Below are 25,315 nucleotides of genomic sequence, written 5' to 3'. Positions count from 1 at the left end.
CAACCGATAATATGCAAAGATGGTATGCTATGCGGGGTGCGATGCGGGATGCAAAATGCAAGACGTGACAGGAAATGCATGAACCTGGCCTCAACTTGGAAAACCAAGTCTGCCACTGGATAGAGGGGAAGAAATCCCCTGAAAACGATATAAAGATCATGGAAATCGGAGCTACGGTTTGGAAATGGCAAGCGTTTTACGAAACGAGCCGATCTGCGATTTACAGCAAGTAGGCTCCTAAATGCAACGAAATGAACATGCTACAGCCACCAAACATGAAAACAAATTGCATGGCAGGTATGTACACAAGAAGCTTAACAAATCACTAGGACTGATACATAGGCAAATTCATCCATTAAGGGGTTCAAACAAGCATGGCAAAACTGAATAAGCAAAACAGATTTCAGACTTAGCGAAATTAACGCTAGTCTGGAATTTCAGACCACGATGCTCTCTTCGGAGCAGCAAAACAACATGAAGCCTAACCTGAACATGGCAAGTAAGATCATGGCATGGAGCTACTCAACAAGCTTAACAAAACACCCAAAATGACCTGGGGCCAAAAGGGTTCACAAAATACTCTAACAAGCACACGAACATCGATGAAACACAATCAGTTTTCAGACTTAGTGAAAACTGAGACATGCTGAAATTAAAACTCACGGAGGCATGTAAACGAGCTCGATGCACTCACTACGGTGCAAGTCATGGCAATGCAAGCATATATCCATTAAGAAGGCACAAAATGCTAGCTAGACATGGCAAGAACAATGGCATAGCATGCATGGATCACTAGCAATAGCTCCGGCAAAATCGCAAAAGAGTTCACGATCTTCCCAAATTAACAACTATGCAAAAGTTGAGCTCGAGTGAGTCAACCTAGGGTGCTCCAACATAACAAGTAAAGACATGAATGGATTAAGCACAACAAGAATAACAAACCACTCTTACTGATCATCCTCAAAAGAGGCACGGATCACTAGGAAACAAGCTGGACATATAGCATCATGAACTAAAACATCCCAGACTTTGTGATTTTCACTAAGTCCCTGAAATCAGCAAACTCAGGTACCCCTCTTTGCAAGCTTGCACGAGACAACACACATCTTAAAAATGCATGGGTGGCACCTCTGGAAAGAAGACAAAATGCTTAACAATTCATCCCAAAGGGGCACTGGCATATCATGCACACAATAATCATGGCAAAAATGACAAAAGTCAATGTAGAGCTAACGGATCTGCAATTTAACTCACGGTGCCTCCTTCTAACAGCATTTTGGGCACCAAGAGTACCTCAAATGCAAATGATACAATGGAATGAAATGATGTACTCGCTGATACGAAGATTTTGATATATCATATGCCCAAAACGAAGCCACAGATGTGGAGATATGATGCGTCAAAGAATGCATAAAAATACTGAAATTAGGGTTTCGGGGAGAGGGGGTCAACCCCAGATCTAGATCCAGCCGCACTGTAGCAGTGGCGCGACTTCCGAGGATCGACGGCGCCGGAGCCGGTGGAGCTCGCCGGCGTGAGGGGAGGAGGAGGCCGGAGTCGGCGGGGCGCGGTTCCCGGCGTGGAGGAGCGCGGTGGCCGCCGGCGAGGGGCGCGGTGGCGCCGGGCGACGAGGGGCGGCGAGGGGCGGCGGAGCATGCGCGGCGGGTGGCGGCCGGCGACGTTCCGGTGATGGCTTGCGGCGGCCGGCGTCGACGGATCCGCCGGCTCGGGCAGGGACGAGCAGGCGCGGGCGGCGCGCTGGCAAGCGGGTGGCGGCGCGGAGGAGTGGGCCTCGGGGGCCGGCGTTGGGCTCCCGGGCCTCGGCGGCGGCTGGCGGCGGAAGCGCCACATGGCGGGCCGCGATTGGCGGCGGCTGACGAGCGGACGCGTCCGGCCGGATTCGGACGTGTCCGGCCGGTGCGGGGGCGATTTTTAGGGTTTGAGACGAGGGGATCCGGGATTTCGGAAGGGGATCTATATATAGGCATAGAGGGAGCTAGGAGAGTCCAAATGAGGTGCGGTTTTCGCCCACACGATCGTGATCGAGCGACCGAGACGATGGAGCAGAGTTTGGTGGGTTTTGGGCCAAATTGGAGGGGTGTTGGGCTGCAACACACACGAGGCCTTTTCGGTCCCTCGGTTAACCGTTGGAGTATCAAACGAAGTCCAAATGACCCGAAACTTGATAGGCGGTCTACCGGTAGTAAACCAAGGCCGCATGGCAAGTCTCGGTCCAATCCGGAAATGTTTAATCCCCACCCACGAAAGAAAGCTAGAAATGGCCACCGGAGGAGAAGAAGCGCCGGAATGCAAAACGGACAACGGGGAAAATGCTCGAATGCATGAGATGAACATGTATGCAAATGCAATGCACGTGATGACATGATATGAGATGCACGAAAACGAAAACAACACACGAAGACAAAGACCCGAACCCGAGGAATAAATATAACTTAATGCCGGAAACGGCAAGAGTTGGAGTACAAATTGGGAAAGTTACATATAGGGCGTCACACATGTACGGCGGCGCAACATTTCTTTGCCCTGTCTAGGGTTCTAGGGGGAAGGAGGGATCTTTCTTTCTATGTTTGTTCTTTGTACCGAAAATCTTAGCCTAGCATGGCCTGATACCATTGATAGATTCTCTGGATCATGGTAGGCTAGAGACTCCGGTAGACCTACCTTCCTTGGGTGCGGAAGAGCTCGATCCAAAGCCGGCCATGGTGATGTAGAGGCCGGTGATCGCAGAGAGATCGAGAGGAGAGGTGGCAGTGGTGCAGCTTCCCGTGAGCACCGCGCTAACCCTAGATCGGAAGGGATTGTCGGTGAGGTTTGTGGCAGCGATTAACCTCGTAAGTTGTGCCCTGGCCCCCACCCCTATTTATATAGCGCGGGTCATAGGGGCCCATCAACCATGGTTTGGTTGGGCGCCCCCGATCAGGGCGCGAGTCAGGGGCCCGTTCGACCCGTTGGGTTCGAACGGGAAAGAGATCAACCTAACAGTTACAAGTTACAATTGCCAAGATGAATCCGGCCCTCCCCGCAAGTGTCCTCTGGCTTTATATAGGCAGACTAGATCGGCAAATAAGGAAATCTATCCTCCAAGTGCTCCCCACCGACCAGTCTGGTGCAGTTGCAAGACACATATCTCTCGTAATAGCCTATCCGGTATAGTGTGTCTATGTTCATCTCCTCCAAGTTTCTTCTTTGATGCTTAGTGGTGTGGGCCTGAAGGTCCATAGATGTTGTATCCATAAATCTAAGCAAGTCCACTCAGCCTGGTATAGCACTCAGATGTTGTATTCATAATCACTGATAGTTCTAGACACTATAGGACCTCCGATGAAAATTGGAATTTAGATGTGCATTTTCACAGAATTAGGACTAACATATATAGAACCTCTGAAATATGATTACGACCTCTAATTTGCTTTACTCAAATCTAAGCATATATATAAACAATAGAAACATAAATATAAATACAAGTGAGCAAATAAAACGAAAATGAACATATTCATGACTTCAAAAAAATTATGTATCGTAGAAAAAATGTTAATGCATATACCACAAATAAGAAATGTCCATGCACATTTAATAAAATATTGACCCTACACGTGCAAATGTTCCTATAGAGTCATGAACTATCCCGTGCCATAGATAAACATACCTTTTAGAGTAATACTTGGTGACTTTTTCATACATTTTAAAAAAAATATCCATGACTATCAAAAAAATGTTCTCACAAAATAAAAGTTCACATATTTGAAAAGAAGTGTTGACTGTCAAGAATATATTCATGTATTTACCATAAATAAATGGAAGAGTAAAAATGATAAATAGAGTCTTTAAAGATAAGTAAATAATTTAAAATCAAATAACAAACTAAAAAGGTGAAAGTGATAAAGCTTAAGGAAAATAAAATACAAAATAAATATACAAATAAGGTTAAAATAACATAAAAGTGGGAAAAGGAAATTGAAATATAAAACAAATAATGAAAACATAGAAAAAACTTAATAAAGTATAATAAAAAGGGGTGGAGAACTGGAAATAAAATGCGTTCAACCTGTTGAGTTGGGCCCATCATAACAAATGTGTACGTGGCAACTCCATGTTCCTCGCAATAAGCAGGGAATAGAAAAAAAATATTTTTCCTAAATAATAGATTCGTAGGTGCAGTTACATTTCAATAAGAAAAATACATTTACATCCTACAAGCAGTTTCACATATGTACCTAATAACCAATTAAAAGAGAAAATTCTACCGTGCGACATTCATTCACCCCATCCATGAGCATGTTGAGAGGAGCAACACACCATGTCCCCTTTTGCAGATTTTTAGGGACCACCATAATGAAATACCTGACACAGTGAAGGACACGTGCCCATATATCATCATCTATACGTCCAACTCATCGAAGAATTTTTTTTAATGGAGTCATCAAAGAATTCAAATTCAAACATTAGCCAACTCGCCAAAGCATTAATCATATCTGAAAAACGAATAAGAAAAGTAGCATTTCCACTGAGAATATGCAAAATTTGTTTTAAATAAAAGAGTATAGTTGCAAATTCAATTTATAGGAGATGTCTTTCCAGACAGATACTTCGCATATGCAGGCACTTAAAGTAGCAATTTTCCCTTAGGAAAATACACACGAGCTCTTGGGTGCTCCAACCCCCCCCCCCCCCCCCCACCCAATGAATATTAAAATTAAAAAATACCCCGACTTTTAAAAAATACTGAATTTTGGGGATATCAAACATGGTGCGAAAAATATCAGAAAACTTATCCGTGACTTCAAAAAATATCAGAAAACTTATCCGTGACTTCAAAAAAATTATGTATCGTAGAAAAATATCACAAAACTTATCCGTGACGAAAAAAAAGACAGTCTGACATACGATCCAACGAAACAATTTTCTCTATACATAAGATTTTTTTTGTCTTTTTACTGAGAATATATTTCCTGATATTCTTTTCACGAAACTTCACACGGGAGTAAATTAGGCACCCCGGTTTGATATTCCAAAATTTTAGATTTGGTTTGTTTTTTTTAATTAATACACATATCGGGGGTGGAGCACCTGAGTGCTTCAAATCCTCTCCCTTTGCCCTTACTACTACTAGACAACAAGTGATTAAGCATATATACACAATGCTCTTTATTTTTTGAGCGAGTCTTTTCATTGTTCGTTCATTGGCGATTCAACTACCGTTTTTTGTACTACCTTGAGAATGACTAGACGGAAGTTTTCTAGAAAAAAGCATATATACAAAAAAAAAACACTGGTATGTGCCATCCATATAAACAACATTGTATGGAAGCTGCATTCGGTTTTGTTTCTACATCAGCACAGGCAGCTTCAAAAACAGTGGCGGAGCTATGTTGGGGCCAGGGGGGGCTTGTGCTTGCATTGTTGTTTTGTAGATCGAGCTGACGTTGTGGCTTGTAACAATGAGTGCAAAAAGAGGTGGGGTGGCCATGGACACGCCAACTAACAAAGATTTGTAGAGCTTCTGCATCTTTAAATAAGTAATGAAGATTCGAAGAGCCGGTCGGTCATGGGATGGTATGATGTCACAAGAGGTCGAGCAATCTTGTGCCACAAGGAGGCTAATTTTTCAAGTGTGCACGGGTGGAAGCAGATTCTCTCCTTTTCTAGGCAAATTTCCATTTCGTCTGAAACAAATTTAAGTGTACAGGTTTTTTTTTGCTAGGATTAAATATACTTCAGTTCAGTTGTTTGTGCCGGCAGGAGGCTCATTTTTTCAGAGAGCACGCGATTTAGATGATTTGTGACAAGGGTTTGTGTAACATATGCCGGGATTTTGTCAGCAGCCTCCCCACACCTGGGCTGACGAAGGCCTGCGTGACGCCTGAGAGGCCCAAGAGAGAGAGAGAAGGCCATGCCACAGGTTCACTGGGCCTCAGTGGGCATCTTACATGTTCGGCCCAGGGGAACCCGCGAGTGACTGATATAAGCAAGCGTAGCGTGTGTGTTTAGTCATCCTGGCTTGGATCAGAATGAACCGGCAGCGGCTGTAGCGTGTATCTTTTCCCTCAGTACTTCTTCTCCTTTCTCGAGCTCTCCTGTAATCGCCACCATACTCAATTCCTCCATTGATGTATGAAAGAGTAGTAGTGGGTACCTAACACGTGGTATCAAACGCCAGCCTGCCCCTCTTCCCCGCGTTGGAGACGCGCAAGCAGGCAGCCGATTGTCTACGACTCCTGGCCGCCATGGATCCAGCGCTCAAGTCCTACCTCGACAAGATGGTGGAGAACTTGACCAAGGCGAGCGACGACACCCGCGCCGACATCAAGCAGCTCGCGGGCCGCATCGACACCCAGGCGGCGCAAGTCGAAGAGCTCTCCGCGTGGAAGCCCGATCTGGAGGACCGCAACTCCAAACTCCAGGAAGCGGTCGGGGCACTGCAAGCCAAGCGGCTACCGGCAGCAACAACATCCAGGGGTGGATCGCGCGCGGTGGATCTGTCCGATCGGATGCCCGGCGACGAGATCCACGGGCCCGATGGCCACGGCGGTCCTTATCAGCACCGGGGCGGTCCGTCGGCGGGTGGCACCCCGTCGGCGACCTCTCCGACCAATGGTACGCCACAATTCCTACCCCAAGCACGTCTACTTGAGTCAGCACTAGGCCCCTGCCTCGCCCAGGGACAGTGCATGGCGGGCTAGGCCATACAACTCCATCAGTCTCATTTCCCCAGTTCTTCGGCGAGAATCCCAAAATCTGGAGAACTATGTGCGAGCAGTACTTCACGATGTTCCAAGTCCAACCATTCTATTTCATTCCCATGTCTACTCTGCATTTCACTGGCCCCGCGGCGATTTGGTTGCAGTCGGTTCAGCCAAAGATCGGCGAGCTCGATTGGGATGCATTTTGCAATCTGCTTTGTTCTCGTTTTGGGCGAGATCGACATCAGCTGTTGATTGGGCAATTTTATGCGCTTCGCCAGACTAGTTCTGTTTCCGATTACATTGAGCAGTTTGAAAATTTAATGAATCACCTTATCTCTTATTCTGATGTTGTACATCCCTTGTATTTTCTGACGAGGTTCGTGGAGGGCCTGCGGGCAGATATCCGTGCCGTGGTTATGGTTCAGCATCCCAAGGATCTGGACACAGCTTGTGCACTGGCTGTCTTGCAAGAGGAAGTGGCTGAGGGCCACAAAGGGCCGTGGTACAGCCAGCTGGAAGGCTCTGGGTTACCTGGCCGCGCGCGGCAACCAACGCCATTACCGTTGCCGCCACCACCAGCGCGGGCACCAGCCGCACATACTGCAGCGGAGGATCGCCAGGGAACAGATGCAGCTCGAGCCAACAGTGACACGTCTAAACTCACTGCCCTTCACAACTTTGGTCATGCCAAGGGGCTCTGTTTCGAGTGTGGAGAGCGGTGGGGGCATGATCATGTGTGTCCCCCGACAGTCAAGCTGCACGTAATTGAGGAGATGCTCAGTTTGTTCAGCCTGGAGGCGTCCGATGAACATCTAGTTCCGCGTCTAGTAAATGAAGATCAGAACGATGCACAAGAGCAGGTTTGGCAACTGTCTTTGCAAGCAGTGTCGGGTACAGATGCGCCCACATGTCTCCAGCTGCACGGGTGGCTTCACGGGCAAGAAGTATTGATGTTAGTCGACTCGGGTAGCTCTGCATCATTCGTGTCCCAACGGTTGCAGTCCAAGCTGCGAGGAATTCAGGATATGCCGCGTCCCGTGAAAGTGGCAGTAGCAAATGGATCCGAGCTATGGTGCAGCCAAGAAGTGTTGGGGTGTTCTTGGTACTCACAGGGCAAGGTGTTTACCACCAATTTCAGGTTATTGCCATTGGGTTGTTACGATGTCATTTTGGGCATGGACTGGCTGGAATATCACAGCCCTATGCTCATTGACTGGCCAAGGCGTCGCATGCAAATTGAGCATGAAGGTTTTACGGTCATCCTGCAAGGAATCACCTCCTCGGTCAGCAAGTGTGATACATTGAACAACATTCAGCTTGTGAGCATGGAAAAACAATCAGTAGTCGCCTATGCAGTCCACCTCTGTTATGCCCAGGATTCGGAGAACATCACTGACATTCCAACTTTGGATTACGGTCCTTTGATTTGCTGGAAAATAGTGAAATGCTATTGGTCCCATTACGAATTATCCGTGCCAATGTCGATATTGCCCTCGGACCTCCAATATATAAGGGCCCTCACTCTAGCTGAATGGCAGAGCCACCAACCCACCACACACCACAGGAGTTCTCTTCTCCCGTACGATTGTGAGGCCAAGGAGATGGAGGCGAAGAAGAGAGCGGCCGCTGTTGCCACCCTGTGCATGCTCCTCCTCCTCATGCTCCTCCTCCTTACATTGATAGAATATGTTTTCTTTTCACAAAGGGAAAAGGAATCATCTGTTCTGATGATCTTGGCCCTTTTTGCAGATGCTGAGGCTTGTAAGCATTGGTGCTTGGGCGCCAACTAAGCTTGAAGAGCCAAGAGCCGGTCGGTCATGGGATCACAATCAGTCAATAAAATGGCTCTGATTTCTGCACCAGTCAATAAAATGTGTTTCGCTTTGGTGCATCACTTGTGAGAAAATTTGCAAATCTTAAAATAAAGACTGTTATCGATGCATGTGACTAATCCCTGCTAGTTTCATTCGCTACGATTTTTCCTTTATCTGTCCAGATGACAGTAGCAAACTATTTTATCTTCTTGTGATAGGTTAACACGTAAAAGAATACAAACATGAGCAAACTCATCCGATCCTTGACTGAATGTAAACGGAAGTAAAATAATTCGAAATTCATCACTGAGAACCAGAGATAAGCATTCACCAAGAACAAACACACAAAATGGGACATAAGTAGAAAAGTGACGCAGAATATTCCCCACGCCTGAAGCAAAAGAAAACAGTGAACAGATGAACACATACATAATTCAAGCAAGCAAGATCAATTGAAAGGTATTAATTAACTAACCGAAGCAAGCGAACAAGCCACTTCTGCATATCGCCACCAGACACAACTCTGGATACCTGCAAGGCAATCGTAGCGTCAGTCAAACCAATTTGTACAAGGCAGTTATGGAAATTGTTGAATTTAAATCTCAATATTTTGTATGGTTCAAACAGTAAACACTAGCTAAACCATATTGGAAATTGTGTGAGAAGCTCCAATGTGATTTCTCGAGAAAAAAACAATATGTGCATCAGCTTATTAACAGATAGACTTCCTTTAGACCAAACCAGATGTCATTTTTCACTCTACATAGCAAGAAAAAAAAACAATATGTTGACCACTACTTCTGGTTACAAGTAATATGTTGGTAAAAATTGCAATTTGTGATGAAGGCGGTATTAATGGTGAATTTAGTCATACCATTTTGATCATGTGTTTAATATGAAGTGCTACAAATCTACCATGACCAAAATTTAAACTGCCACAAAGCAAAGCTACATACAGTTTAGATCAGACAATGGCCAACGACATATGCAAGTTATAGGCACAATGAGAGATGTGCAAAGAAAATGTGTGAGCAAACTGCATAACACTAGATATATTCATATGTGTAGTGTAGTTACATTTCAGTATAAAAAATTACAACTTCAGTTAATTTCACCGTGTGAGATTCATTCACCACAATTACTAGGTATTTTCGGATGTTAAATTACAAGAAAAAAATATTTACATCTGGCAGTTTCACATAGCTACCAGACAAATCAAAAGAGAAGATTCCACCGTGCGAGATTCATTCACCACATTACCAACCATATCGACTGGAGCAACACAACATGTCCCTGTATCTTGCATAGATTTTTATGACGACCATACACACACACACCACACATTGAAGCACACACGCCCGCTTATACATCATCTGTATGTTTAACTAATCGTCTGTATGATATCTCAACGAAGAAGATGGCCAACTGTCCCAGTACTGTATCGTAGCAAGCTACTGAATAGATGCAAATTTTGTTAAAGGAAAAGAGAATTATGCAAATTCAGTCTATAGGAGATATTTCACATCTCCAGCCACTTAAAGTAGCAATCTGTCCCTTACTACTACTACTGAACAGCAAGTGATTAAATATATGTACAACAATTTCCAGTGGTACGTGTCATCCCATATAAACATCAATTTGTGAAAACCGCATTCGGTTTTCTTTCTAAAACAGCACAGGCAGCTTCAAAATGGCTTGTCTGGGCTTTTTTCTTCTTGCGTGGACTACTCCATTGTAATTACATTCAGAAGCTTGTAAGCTGCCAATGAACTCTGATTGATCTCCCTGCATGCAGCTGTATAGAATCGTATAAACAGGAACTTTGCACCGGTACGCTATCCCTTATATAAAACGCATTGTATAGAATTGCATTCAGTTTTCTTTCTGTATCAACACAGGCAGCTTCACAACTCATAAGGTGAGCACCATGTGGTTGTCTAACCAGTTTAAGATCCATGGTTATTATCAGGTGCACCACTATCACTAGGGGCTAGTAATTAAGTGACAGTAGGCAAAGTCCCATCTCATTCAGAGAAATGAATACTACGGCAAAATTGGCTACAGGACACTCCAACTTGAAACTGTGGTTATTTGATTTGCTGCAAAATAGTGAAATACTAATCTCGGCTCCATTACGAATTATCTGGTGAAATGTCAGTATTGCCCTCAGAACTCCAATATATAAGATCCCACACTCTGGCTGAATGACAGAGCCACCACTCACCACAGGAGTTCTCTTCTCTTCTACACTACGACAGTGAGTGTGAGGCCAAGGAGATGGAGGGGAAGAATAGAGCGGCCGCCATTGCCGCCCTGTGCATGCTCCTTCTCCTCGCGCAGCCAAAGCCATCCCATCAGCAGCCCTCTGGAGTCAACTGCATGTGCTACCAGCACTGCTACCCTGGGTGCAAGGATAGGATCTCGCCGTTGTTCTGCAAGGTCAAGTGTGCTGGTCGCTGCCCCGACGCCATTGATCGCCTTGCCTCCTGCTTGATCGCCTGCGACATGGACTCCATCTGTGACCAGCCAGGGCCGTCAGTCGGTAAGACACTAACCACCTGTCTTGCATCGATAGAATATGTGTTTTTTCACACAAACTGTATGGATGCGTTTGCACTGTTTATGTATGAATTATCATGTACAGTGGTAGAATATTTTCTTTTGTGGGGGATATATTGATAGAATGTGTTCTTTTCACTGAGGGAAAAGGAACCGCCTGTTCTGATGATCTTGGACTATTTTGCAGATGTTGAGGTTTGCAGGAATGTCTGCCACGATATGTGGGTGGCGGGTGGCGCCAACTAACCTTGAAGGGCTGCGAGCAGGTCGGTCATGGGATCATAAAAATATGATGTCGAACAGCTGTGGTTGCTGCATCAGTCAATAAAATGTGCTTCGCTTTGGTGCATCACTTGTGTGAAAATTTGCCAATCTTAAGATTATCGATGCATGTGCAAACCCTGCTTATTTTGATTCATCTACAATATTACTTTTCTCTGTCCAGATGGCAAGAGCAAACTATTTATCTTCTTATTAAGAGGAATAAGTGACATATAAGGTTAACACGTCAAAAAAATACAAACATTAGCAAACTCATTCAAGACTTGCCTGAATGTTAACGAAAGCAAATAATTCAAAATTCATCAGTGAAAACCAAATAAACAATCACCAAGAACAAACGCAGAAAACAGGGCCTAAATAGAAACCTGATGCAGAATAAAAGAAAACAGTGAAATGATGAACTCATACGTAATGAAGGCAAGCAAGATCAATTGAAAGGCACGGAGTACTAACTGATTAACAGAAGCAAGCAAACAAGCGACTTCTGCATCTTGAACACCGGAACGTAACTCTAGATACCTGCAGGGAAATCATGGCATCAGTCAAACCAATCTGTACAAGACATTCATGGAAAGCTGTTAAAGTCATATCTGTTTATTTGTATCGCCCAAACAGTAAAGATTAGCTAAACAATCTTGAAAATTGTGCCAAAAGCTCCGACGTGAAATCACCACAGAATTATAGGTAATCGGTAATAGGTAATTTGAGGCACACCTTTAACTTGGAAGTTTTTGGCAACATCTCGTGCCAATAGAGAGTAAACGATCAATAGGCATATAATGCGTTTATGGAGTAGGAAAGCAGAAAAATCTGGTTTCTAGCTCACCGGCAATACCTTTTAGAAATACACAAGATAGCAAGTTGCTACCAAGTCGAATTTAATACAATTCATACAAGTAGAAGCATCAACTACAGGATCAAAAACAATACTTTGACCACTACTTCCTTCGGTCCAAAACAGATGTCACTTGTTGCCCTACACAGCATCAAAAACAACACTTTGACCACTACTTCCAATGGTATGTAATACTATTTCCGTAAAAAGTATAATTCATGAAGAAAGCAATATTAACGGTGAATCAAAGTCCAATTTGATCATGTGTTAAATATTTAATGCTAAAAACCTACATACCAAAATTTGAGAAATTAGATTGTCACAAAGAAAGCTACATACAGTTTGGATTAAACAATAACCAATGCCATATGCTAGAAATGAGACTTAAGTTAAGAAAATATGAAGAAAACTGCCTAACACTAGATATATTCATTTGTAGTTACATTTCAGTAAAAAGAAATAGAACTTACAAGCAATTTCTCGTATCTACCAGACCAATCAAAAGAGAAGATTCCACTGGCGAGATTCATCCACCCCATTCCCGAGCATGTCGAGAGGAGCAACACAACATGTCCCGTAGCATACATAGTTTCTTAACGACGACAATATAGTCACACACCCAACACGCTGAAGCACACATGCCCGTGTATACATTTGTATGTTTAACTCATCAAAGAATTCAAATTCAAACATTAGCCAACTGAGAAAAGCCTTCAACATATTTCAAAAAAGAAATAAACTATCACAGTGGCATTGCTACTGAACGTATGCAAATTTTGTTGAAGAAAAAGAGAATTGTGCAAATTCAGTTCATAGGGGATGTCTTTCCAGGCACACAGTCCACATTTCCAGGCACTTAAAATAGCAAATCTCTCCCTCACTACTACTAAAGAGCATTGTATGAAAACACTCTTATATTATGGGATTGAGGGAGTAGGTCTACATCAGCACAATTAATCTAGAGGCTGAATTCCGTTTTCTGTCTACATCAAAAAAATCTCCACCTGACAGAGAGTTCACATATCCAGGCACTTAAAATAGCAATCTCTCCCTCACTACATCACTACTACTAATTGAGTCGGCAATTGTATGAAAACTGCTACTCACTGCATTCGGTTTTCTGTCTACATCAGCACAGGTCTCTTCACAGGGAAAATAGAAAGATGGGCAGCATGAGCTTGTCTAATCTGCTTAAGATCCAAGGTTATTTCAGGTGCTCCACTAGGGGCTAGTAATTGGCAGTAGGCACCATCTTGCTGAGGAAATTAAAACCATGGCAAAACTGGCTACAAAACAACCAGACCTGAAATTGTGGGTCATTTGATTTGCTGGAAAATACTAAAGTACTTTGTTGCGTTACACTACAATCTATCCAGGTCAAATGTCGATATTGCCCTCAGAACTCCAATATATAAGAGACTTGACACTCTTAACAGGTTAAGAGAACCACCACTCCACCAGTCACCTGAAAACTTCCACATCAGTTCCCTTTCTCTTCTCTGCTCGGCCGACGAAGGAGAGGAGATGGAGGCGAAGAAGAGGGCGGCCACCATTGCCGCCCTTTGCATGCTCCTCATCATGTCAGTGCCATCCCAGCAGAGGGTGGCCACCATGTCCTTCTGCGACTGTTACCGGCAGTGCTACCCCGGGTGCAGGCAGAGCGTCCCTTGGTGGCTCTGCAACGTCAACTGTGCTGGCAACTGCGACGTCGGCGACAGGGAGGACGCCCTTGCCGCGTGCATCATGGTCTGCAGCACGGACTCCGTCTGCGGCCCACCGGTGATGGCACCAACCTGTAAGACGACGGACCCCTTACTTGCATTGCATTTGCTTCGTTTATAGATGAATTTCTCATGACCATTGATGTCTGCTCTCTTTTTTCTGTTGACATGAAAAAAATCACCATCTGTTCTGATGATCTTGTGCTCGTCTTGATGATTTTGCAGATGCACAAGGTGTTGCGGATTGTATAGCGGAGTGCAACAAGAGGTGGGGGCAATAATTAACGCCAAGTAACCTTCAAAATAAAGAGCTGAAGAAACTGTGGATCATGGGATCATATGATGTTGAACGTCTGTCACAGCTGAACCAATCAATAAAATGTGTTCCCCGTGCGTCGGTGCCACTTGTCTGAATTTTTTTGCAAATCTCAAAGTGGCATATTTATTTCGTAAGAAGTTAACACATGCTACAAGAATTCAAACACGCATCCGAGCCGTCCCTGAATCCCAGTGAAAGCAAGCAACTCACAAAAATAAAAACGCAAGATGTGACATAAGCATAAATCTGACGGGGAATTCTCCCCACCAGATGCAACACAGAAACAGTGAAAATATGAACAGACACAGCATGCAGGCAAGCAAGATCAACCGAAAAGTACTGATTAATACAGCAAACTCATCCAAGCCTTGCCTGAATGTTAACGAAAGCAAAATAATTTGAAATTCATCAGTGAGAACCAGATAAACATTCACCAAGAACAAACGCAGAAAATGGGGCCTAAATAGAAATCCGATGCAGAATCAAAGAAAACAGTGAAAAGATGAACACATACATAATGAAAGCAAGCAAGATCAATTGAAAGGTACCAACTAATCGAAGCAGGCGAACAAGCCACTTCTGCATCTTGGCCGTAACTCTAGATACCTGGAGGGCAATCATGGCATCAGTCAACCAATTTGTACAACACATTCATGGATAGCCATTGAAGTCATATCTGTAGATTTTGAATGGCTCAAGCAGTAAACATTAGCTACACCATGTTGAAAATTGTGCCAAAAGTTCTGGCTTGAAATCACCAAAGTAATTAGACAAGACTCACATTAGAAACAGAGAACAAAGGTAATTTGAGGCACACCTTCAACTTGGGAGTTTTTGGCAATATCTGTTCCAATAGAGGCTAAATGATCAGTGGGCATATAATGCGCTCTTTGGAGTAGGAAAGAAGAAAAATCTGATTACACAATGACAATGTAAAAAAATAACAATGAGAGATATGCTAAGAAAATATGTAAGCAAACTCCCCAACACTAGATATATTCATATGTATAGTTACATTTCAGTAAAAAAAAATACAACTTACAGGCAGTTTCCATATCTACCAGACTAACCAAAAGAGAAGATTCTACTGTGCGAGATTCGTTCACCCCATCCCCATGTCAAGAGGAGCAAAACAACATGTCCCTGTATCATACTTAGTTTGTTAACGACAACGACAATCACACACCCAAGACCCAACACACTGAAGAACACACCCCCATGTATATATCATCTGTATATTTAACTCATCAAATAATTTAAATTCAAACATTAGCCAACACACCGAAGCCTTCACCATATCTCAAAAATTTAAAACTATCCCAGTGGCATTGCTACTGAATAGATGTATTTTTTGTTAAAGAAAAAGAGAATTGTGCAAATTCATATCAAAGGAGGTGTCTTTCCAGGCAAACAAGGAAAATATACAGATGAAAACTGCATTCAGTTTTCTTTCAACATCAACACAGGCCTCTTCACACGGAAAATAGAAAGATGAGTAGCATGCGCTTGTCTAATCGGTTTAAGATCCAAGGTTATTTTCAGGAAATTGAACAACCAAACATGGAAATTGATACAAAACAACCAAACCTGAAATTGTGGATCATTTGATGTGCTAGAAAATACTGAAATACTTTTTCGTGTTACACTAAAAATTATCCAGGTCAAATGTCAATATTGCCCTTGGAACTCCAATATGTAAGAGGCCACACTCTTGACTGAGTAGAAGAGCCACCAGTCACCTGAGAACTCCCACAGCAGTTCCCTTCCTCTTCTCTTGTCATAGCTTGTCCGAGGAAAGGAGAGGAGATGGAAGTGAAGAAGAGGGTGGCCACCATTGCCGCCCTGTGCATCAAGCTCCAGATCATGTCAGTGCCATCCAAGCAGCAGGTGGCCGCCATGTCCTTCTGCGACTGTTACAAGCAGTGCCATGATGGGTGCAGGCACAGCCTCTTGGTGGCTCTGCAACGTCGACTCCGCCGGCAACTGCGACGGCGTCGACAAGAAGGACGCCCACGCCGCATGCATCATGGTCTGCAGTACGGACTCCGTTTTGCGACCAGTCGGTGGGGCCGACCTATAAGACCAACAGACCACCTTACTTGTATAATTGCATTGCATTTGCTCTGTTTGTAGATGAATTTTCCTGAACATCGAGGCAATATGCTCTCTTTTTTCTATTGTTACACAGAAGGATCACCATCTGGTCTGAGGATCTTGTGCTCGTCTTGGCTATTTTGCAGATGCATAAAGTGTTGCGGATTGTATAGCTGAGTGCAATAAGAGGTGGGGCAATAACTAACGCCAAGTGACCTTCAAAATAAAGATCTGAACATGTAGATCATGGGATCATATGATGTTGAATGGCAGTGATTGCCGAAGCAATCAATAAAATGAGTTTCGCGTGTCGGCGCACCACTTGTGTGAAATTTTGCATATCTCAAAGTGGCATGTTTATTTCGTACTCCAAGCCTTAGCAATCTTATCCAAGCCTTTCCTGAATCTCAGGGAAAGCAAAAGAACTCAACACTCAGTAGTAGAACCAGGTAAAAAACAAACACACTAAATGGGGCATCTGACCTAATATAACATGGAACACAATCAAAAGATAACAGTGAAAATATGAGAACACACAAAATGCAAGCAAGATCAGATGAAAGGTACTAATTAATCATAGCAAGCTCATTATGTCTTCATGCCCAGTTGGCCAATTGACTACAGAAATTAGATATAAACCGGGTTGATCAAAATGAGCAACTAATTCCTACAAGTCCATTTCACAGCTGACTAGTGCATCCTAAATAGAGGGCAAATTTTCCTTGTGGGTCGCAGCAAACAAGCCCCTTGCCCCCTTCTGCATCTCAGCCACCAGAACGTAACTCTAGATACCAGCAGGGCAACGACTGCATCAATCAAACTAAATTTGTATCATGCATTCATGGAAAAGCCGTTAAAGTTTTATACCATTGAGCTGATTTTGTATGACTCCGATTGCATATGCAACTAACAATGAGAGGTGCTGAGACAATATTTAAGCAAACGGCCTAAAACTACAATAAGTGTCCACAAATCAGCAATACTTAACTGCAAGTAGAACGATAAACAGTGGTACAACATTTCACGAAGGCATGCTCTTCAAAATTTTGTTACAATAATTAGTTCACTAGGTATCACAATGATCCAAAATAAGCAGCAATATAATCTGAAATGGCATTGTGATAAGCTCATATAAATTTAGTATGCTCAGGTAAAGTTAGTTGTCAGTCACTGGCACGGAGAAGAACATATAAATCACACTACGACCTGATGGATCCATAACCACAAAAAAATAATCAAAGGCAATGTAGGAAGTGGCAAAATTATAACAAAAAGAAAAACATGAAACAGGATGTATTTCATTCTGCTACCACTTAACATGACACCACTATAATCTATGACCGAGTAGGAAAGAAATTTTGAACAGAAGGGGGAAAGGCATAAAGTCATCAGTCATCTGAGGAGCTAGGGGGAGAAAAACAGCACTACTAGAGGGGATTTGGGGAGTACCAAGGAGGAGGTAAACTGAAAGCAATGCAGCTGGATGGAAGGGAGAGGCGAGCGAAGAGCATATCCAGTGGAGGGGCTAAAACATCAGCAAATAAAAGAGAATGTAAGTGGCTGGAGGCATGAGGAAGAGAATGGAGAGCTGCTGAGGAAGGGGTGAGGAAGCAGGCCATGGAGAAAAGAAACACGACGCAGCCTGCCATGGAAGTGTTAAACGATAAGCTTAAGTTGTATTGTAACGTGACAATGTCACGATTGTGTTTGTGTGCGTGTGTATCATCTTGTAATCCAAGGCAGGTGGTTAGAGGCGAGCCTATCTCTTGTAGATAATGTGTATAGCTTGGATGAGGGGCCAAGCCTAAAACCACCTGCCGTATCTTGTACATTGTTGATTATATAAGCACGCACGCGTCCCTGCCAGGAGGCATACGCTTCACACCAAAACCTCTAGATTTTACATGGTAATCAGAGCCTACCTCGGATTCATCCATGGCGAGCTCATCCGCAAATACGTTCCCCTCATCTCCCTTTGCACACATCGCCACAGAGAAGCTCTCGAGAGGGAACAAAGCCCTCTGGCGCGCCACCGTCCTCTCTGCCATCAGGGGGGCGCAGATGGCGGGCTTCCTCGATCTGGAGCAGGAGGTGCCGCCCATGCAGATCGAGGTCACCAGCGACGACGGCAAGACCAAGTCGAAGGCCCCCAACCCTGAGTTCGGCACCTGGTACGCTCGCGATCAGCAGGTTTTCTCTTACCTGTTGACTACGCTACCACGTGAGATGGCTATTCAAGTGGCGACTTGCCACACCGCAGCAGAGTTGTGGAACACCGTGCAGGGGATGCTCACCTCGCATACCCGAGCGCGGTCTGTCAACGTCAGGATCGCACTGGCGAATCTTCAGAAGGGCAACTCCACCATTACAGAGTATGTTGGTAAGATCAGAACCCTTTGTGATGAGTTAGTTGCCTCGGGGAAAAAGGTGGACGAGGAAGATGTGGTTTCGCAGATCCTTGCTGGGCTGGAGGAGGAGTTTGACCCCGTGGTATCTGCCATGTGCTCACGGGTCGAACCTGTGACTGTCCCGGAGCTGTACTCACAGCTGCTGAGCTTCGAGACGCGTATGAATCTTCGCGGGGGAGCCTCCCAATCCTCCGCCAATGCTGTGTCACGTGGGCGCTTCAACAACTCCAACAACAAGCAGAACGGCAACGGCGGCGGCGGTGGTGACCGCGGTCGCGTCTTCAACAACAACAAGCAAGGCGGCGGCGGTGGTGACCGCGGCCGGAACTTCAACAACAAGCCCAACAGCGGTGGCGGCCGTGGCAACCCAGGAGGAAATGGCGGCGGCTTCAACAACAACTCCGCAAAGTTGGGCACGTGGCGTGGAAGTGCTGGAAGCGCTACGACTCCTCTTACCAGGGAGGGGAAGAGCGCTCGGCAAATATTGATGCTCCCCAGTACGGCATAGACACAAACTGGTATATGGACAGTGGTGCAACTGACCATATCACCGGTGACTTGGAGAAGCTCACGGTCCGGGAGAGGTACACCGGCAACGAGCAAATTCACACAGCCAACGGTTCAGGTATGGCGATTAATCATATTGGTCATACAACTATTTATACCCCAGATCGTGATCTTCACCTAAATGATGTTCTTCACGTTCCGGAGGCCACTAAAAGTTTGATCTCCGCAAGTAAACTTGCCCTTGATAATGACACTTTCGTTGAAATTCACCCTCATTTTTTTCTTGTCAAGGATCTGGAAACGAAGAGGGTTCTACTTCGCGGCAGGGGTAGGAGAGGTCTCTATCCTGTCAAACACATCGGGAGAAACGTCACGAAGCATGTGCTAAGTGTCACCAAGCCATCTTCGGACTGGTGGCACCTACGTTTAGGTCACCCATCTTCCACTGTTGTTAGGAAGATCATTAGTGAGAATAAGCTCCCGTGTGCTAGCAATGATGAAAATAAATTTGTATGTGACGCATGCCAAAAGGGCAAAAGTCACCAGCTACCATATCCTCAATCTATGAGTGAATCAAAATTTCCTTTAGAACTTATCTTTTCTGATGTGTGGGGTCCTGCCGTTGAAACTGTAGGAAGAAAGAAATACTATGTGAGTTTTATAGACGATTTCAGTAAATTCACATGGATCTACCTTATCAAACATAAGTCTGAAGTTTTTTAAAAATTTCATGACTTTCAAAATCTTGTTGAAAGACAATTTGATCGCAAAATCCTAGCTCTCCAAACAGATTGGGGAGGGGAGTACGAAAAGTTGAATTCCTTCTTTACCAAAATAGGAATTTCTCATCATGTCTCCTGCCCTCATGCTCATCAGCAAAACGGGTCAGCTGAACGTAAACACCGTCACATCGTTGAAGTTGGTCTATCCTTACTTGCTCAAGCCTCCATGCCCTTGAAATTTTGGGATGAGGCATTTATTGCTGCTACCTATTTAATCAATAGGATGCCAAGCAAAGTCATAAACTTTGAGACTCCACTCACTCGATTGTTTGGTGAAACACCAAATTATTCTTCTCTACGCATATTTGGTTGTGCTTGTTGGCCGAATCTTAGGCCCTACAATACACATAAGCTCCAATTTAGATCCAAACAGTGTGCTTTCCTAGGATACAGTAATCTTCACAAGGGGTACAAATGCCTAGATATATCTACCGGCAGAGTCTATATCTCCAGAGATGTGGTATTTGATGAAAACATCTTTCCCTTTTCCACCTTGCATCCTAATGCGGGTGCACGGTTGAGAGCCGAAATCCTCTTGTTATCACCGGAGCTTTTGAATCCTACTGATAGGGGGGTAATAGTGTTGATCATATGGTTAATGGTGCCACTAATCATATTCATGATGCTGCAGGAAACAGTGAAAAAAATGTGACAGAAAATGGCAATTTGCATCATGATTTTATGCAGCACATCAGTCCAAGTCTGACCAGCGCAGAACACGAGGACGATCTTGCTGCGGCTGCCGATCCCGAGAGATCTGGCGGCGCGGGATCCTGCGCCCCTGTGACAGCAGGCGCTGATTTGTGATCTTCCTCGGCTGGCAGGTCCACTGCTGGCGGCTCTGTGTGCCGCACGTGTCCTGGTGGGTCCGACACAGGTGTGTCGCCTAGCACCGCCGCATCTCCGCGTCATGATGACTCTGGCGGACGGGCCCATGGGCGTGTGTCGCCTGTCCACCAACCTACCTTGTCGCCCGAGCGGGTGCGCGATCCCACGCCCGATCGCACCACAGCCGAGGCGGATCGGTCTGTCTTGTCGCCTGCACAGGCGCGCGCCTCAGTCGAGGAGGATCGGCCCGCTCCCCCGCTTGGTGGATCGTCTGTGGCTGCTGCTCCTGTGCGCCCCAGTACATGGTCCCAAAAAGGTATTTTTAAGCCGTTGGTTCCCAAAGATGGGACGGCCAGGTATGATAAAAATTTTAAATTTGCAAATCTTGTTGTTGCTCAAGAACCTAGAAGTGTGACAGAAGCGCTAGGAGATAAAAAATGGCAGCGTGCTATGGAAATAGAGTATAATGCTCTTATGAACAATAGAACATGGCATTTAGTTTCTCCAAAGTCAGGGAGGAATATTATAGACTGTAAGTGGGTGTACAAAATTAAAAGACACTCGGATGGCACTTTGGATAGATACAAAGCTAGGCTAGTTGCAAAAGGCTTCAAGCAACGTTATGGCATTGATTATGAGGACACATTTAGTCCAGTTGTTAAAGCTGCCACCATTAGACTTGTTTTGTCTATTGCTGTCACCAGGGGATGGAGTCTTCGCCAACTGGATGTTCAGAATGCGTTCTTACATGGCGTTCTCGAGGAGGAGGTTTACATGAAGCAACCACCTAGTTTTGTCGATGAGACTAAACCTCAGTATGTTTGTAAGTTGGACAAAGCTTTGTATGGTCTGAAACAGGCACCCAGAGCTTGGTACTCCAGGTTGAGCACAAAGTTACAGCAACTTGGTTTTCGGCCCTCCAAAGGTGACACCTCCTTGTTCTTCTTTCAGAAAGGGAAGGTGATTATCTATATGCTCATTTATGTAGATGACATAATTGTTGCTAGCTCCTCACCAGAGGCCACCTCAGCTTTACTCAAAAATTTGAAAAATGATTTTGCACTTAAGGATTTGGGAGAGTTACATTATTTCTTAGGTATTGAGGTAAAAAAGATACCTAATGGGATTTTGTTGACTCAAGAGAAATATGCTAATGATATTCTGAGGCGTGTGGGCATGAAGGGGTGTAAACCTTGTAGCACTCCTTTGTCTACTACAGAAAAGTTGTCCTTACATGAAGGGGAACTGTTAAGTCCAGAAGAAGGAACTAAGTATAAAAGTGTTGTTTGGTGCACTTCAATATCTTACTTTGACAAGACCTGATATATCTTTCTCTGTCAATAAGGTCTGTCAATTTTTGCATGCTCCCACTTCCATGCACTGGACAGCTGTTAAAAGAATACTGCGCTATATCCAAGGAAGTGCTGGAATAGGACTGAAAATATGTAAGTCATCATCAACCACAGTAAGTGCCTTTTCTGATGCAGACTGGGCAGGATGTCCTGATGACAGGAGATCTACTGGTGGGTTTGCTGTTTTTCTTGGTTCTAATCTCGTATCTTGGAATGCCAAGAAACAAGCAACTGTTTCTAGATCCAGCACAGAGGCAGAATACAAGTCACTTGCAAATGCAACTGCTGAGGTAATGTGGGTAGAAACCCTACTTGATGAACTAGGAGTTGAAAGGTCACAAGTCTCTTGTCTATGGTGTGATAACCTTGGAGCAACATATCTTTCTGCGAATCCTGTGTTTCATGCAAGAACAAAACACATAGAAATTGACTTTCATTTTGTTCGAGAAAGAGTTGCAAGAAAGCTTTTGGAAATCAGGTTTATACCAACTGGAGATCAGGTTGCTGATGGTTTCACAAAGCCTTTACAAGCTCGACAACTACAAGCCTTCAAGAACAATCTTAACCTTGACATGTTTAGATTGAGGGAGGATGTTAAACGATAGGCTTAAGTTGTATTGTAACGTGACAATGTCACGATTGTGTTTGTGTGCGTGTGTATCACCTTGTAATCCAAGGCAGGTGGTTAGAGGCGAGCTTATCTCTTGTAGATAATGTGTATAGCTTGGATGAGGGGCCAAGCCTAAAACCACCTGCCGTATCTTGTACATTGTTGATTATATAAGCACGCACGCGTCCCTGCCAGGAGGCATACGCTTCACACCAAAACCTCTAGATTTTACAGGAAGCATGTTGGGAAGTGGCCAGGTGGGGAACAATTAAGCAAAAGATTGTAGAGAAAAGCTTACAACCCTCTCTTGCAATTTAGTACATGAGAAATGGCAGTAAAAAGGGGAAAAATACATGGTTTTGACAGAACAGTTCAGAACTTCAGATACCTCGGCATACATTCAGAAGATAAGCTTTCCTGCTCAACCAGTACATCATACTATCATATCTTGATCAGCTCCACCATGTCCACCACCAATGCTTGTTTCTGCAATTATAAGAAGTCAAACAACCAATAACATTCTAATGGAAAGCTAAATAGATACAACATTAGGAAGATATTTACATAACTCACAACTGTAATCTGGAACAAGAAAAACCCAGTTCTGATACAGCATTAGGAAGACAAACAAAACCAAACAGCCAGTCAAATTTAGAGAATATTCACATGCGGTTGTTTTCACCATGACAAAAACCTGCACCACAGCACTACCAATATACAATTCTTGAATATGTCAAAAGGCAAACAATGAAATTTAGTTCAACTGTTACATAACCAGTAACAGATGTAAATCCAGATCATAACCATCAAATAAAGCTACCACGCAAGCATCACAACAGAAGAACTGCAGAACTAATTGAGGTTCTGGTGAATATCTAGAGTTAACATCATATAACCCAATTGAGACATTGTAGAATAGGCTAAGCTTCTTTTAATATCTCTCTGAGCAAGAGCTAAAGTAGCTCCTAAGAATAGTGTTATTGTACCTACTAAAGAAATAAAACTCATTATCAAAGGTAAAGATATGAAAAGAGGAAGAAGTCGAGCTAGAAGAAAAATTCCTGCGCTATATGTTGAAGAGGTCATCAAGCAGCAAAAGAAACAAGTAATATGACGCTACTTAAGATGTTTAGCTTAACACAAAAGGATGTGAACGGCATATTCCATCAATAATTATCGAAAATCAACATAGATTTGTTATAACCAGAGTTTGAAGACATAGTTTTACCTGCAGCATAGACACTTTCTAATGGATAACAGATAGCACAGTTGTTGTTTTCAGGAAGTTTACTGAACTGCAATGACTCAAGCTGGACCATGAAGATACCGGAAACTGTCCGCAAGAAAGCCACATTATTTTCCTCGGCATACGCTATCCTCTGTATGTGCTTTATCTCTAAATTCAGGGAAAGTAGCTTGTCCAGTCTAATAGTTCTTCCCAGCACCCACGAAGCAACACCATCACAACCAGCATTCCTCTTCCATAATTTGGCGGTGAAGCCTTTCTTGCAGAGTAAACCCAGCCCGCCACCCTCTGCTCGCATAAGTGTCAGAAAGTCCCTGTAATGACCATAGGCAAGCATACACAGTGGCACCTGTATCAAAGCTAGGCTCTGCCTATTCAAATCAACCTCAAGAATTACAGTTATACCACCGTCAGAGAGCAGCAAGTAAAGGGAATCCCCGATCAACACAGCAGGCATGCCTTGACAACCCACGGCCGCGCGTTGAACTGATTGTCAGAAGCCACTGCATGGTCAACCCACGTAGCTCACTCGGAACGTGCTCTAGCGCACGATCCCTCCTCCAGCGCACGATCGCCTTGTACAAACCGTGCACTCTCATGCACCTGTAACTCATATATACGAGTCCAATACAGCAGCAGGACGGCAAGGTGCCTAGTTCATTCTTCCTCCTTATCAGACGCCGGTTCCATCCCCTGTCTGTAACCACGAAATTCCGGAAAAATATCGCACGAAATTTCAAATCAAATTTTGAATTCAAATTTTTTTGAAGTAGATATAGATAGGTTTATCAGTCCTAAATATCACTAATGCTTCTCTTGCCTAGTGGCTATTCGGCAGCAGCTACCACCTGTGTAGAAGTCCCGAGTTCGAACCCTGGTCGCCCCACAATTTAGCAATGTTTTTTAACTTTTGCATCCTCAAAAAGAAAAATAAAAAGCGTATGGCCGGATTCGAACTCGCGTCTAGCAGCTTACAAAAGGTTGGCTTTACCACTAGGCCGCGAGTAGCTCTACGGTTGGATAAGAGATGGCCTGTATTTAACTATGCTGTGAGCGTTTGAATTCAAAATTTTCAAATTATTCGAGATTTTTTGCTCGGTATGCGTAGTTCTCGAGGGGGGCGGTAAACGCGCGAGATCTCGGAATTTCGCTCGGTACCCCCCTCGCCGGCGTCTACATCAACCAGCATGTGCCCATCACACTCACCCTCAACCCCCCCCCCCAACTTCTCTCAGTGGCGAACTCTCTTCGAGG

The 25,315-nt window shown here is 44.2% G+C and overlaps 1 protein-coding gene, 2 long non-coding RNA genes and 1 pseudogene across 3 annotated transcripts; 3 read left to right on the top strand and 1 right to left on the bottom strand.

Annotated features, from left to right (window-relative positions):
• Positions 1-10,923: 10,923 nt before the first annotated feature.
• LOC123130155 (uncharacterized) lies at positions 10,924-11,426 on the top strand. The gene is made up of 2 exons (XR_006463746.1): positions 10,924-11,060; positions 11,265-11,426. It is a non-coding gene; the product is annotated as an uncharacterized lncRNA (long non-coding RNA).
• A 2,223-nt stretch (positions 11,427-13,649) lies between these two features.
• On the top strand, positions 13,650-14,328 carry LOC123130154 (uncharacterized). Its single transcript, XM_044550103.1, has 2 exons — positions 13,650-13,989; positions 14,141-14,328. Exons 1-2 carry the CDS (start codon positions 13,719-13,721, stop codon positions 14,194-14,196), a joined length of 327 nt encoding a protein of 108 aa, XP_044406038.1. The 5' UTR covers positions 13,650-13,718; the 3' UTR covers positions 14,197-14,328.
• Positions 14,329-16,337: 2,009 nt separating this feature from the next.
• LOC123130153 (uncharacterized) lies at positions 16,338-24,190 on the bottom strand. The gene is made up of 3 exons (XR_006463744.1): positions 24,044-24,190; positions 23,204-23,301; positions 16,338-16,728 (listed from the first exon to the last, which is right to left on the bottom strand). It is a non-coding gene; the product is annotated as an uncharacterized lncRNA (long non-coding RNA).
• On the top strand, positions 18,753-18,891 carry LOC123132797 (uncharacterized; annotated as a pseudogene).
• Positions 24,191-25,315: the final 1,125 nt, after the last annotated feature.

The sequence above is a fragment of the Triticum aestivum genome, chromosome 6A, assembly GCF_018294505.1.
Source record: "Triticum aestivum cultivar Chinese Spring chromosome 6A, IWGSC CS RefSeq v2.1, whole genome shotgun sequence".
NCBI lineage: Eukaryota > Viridiplantae > Streptophyta > Magnoliopsida > Poales > Poaceae > Triticum > Triticum aestivum.
This window is presented reverse-complemented; position numbering and strand designations above follow the sequence as displayed.

Excerpts from the sequence above, each read along its gene's own strand:
- LOC123130154 (XM_044550103.1), top strand. The coding sequence starts at position 13,719 with ATGGAGGCGAAGAAGAGGGCGGCCACCATTGCCGCCCTTTGCATGCTC. Across the intron at positions 13,990-14,140 it reads ACCGGTGATGGCACCAACCT|ATGCACAAGGTGTTGCGGAT; the intron begins GTAAGACGACGG and ends ATGATTTTGCAG.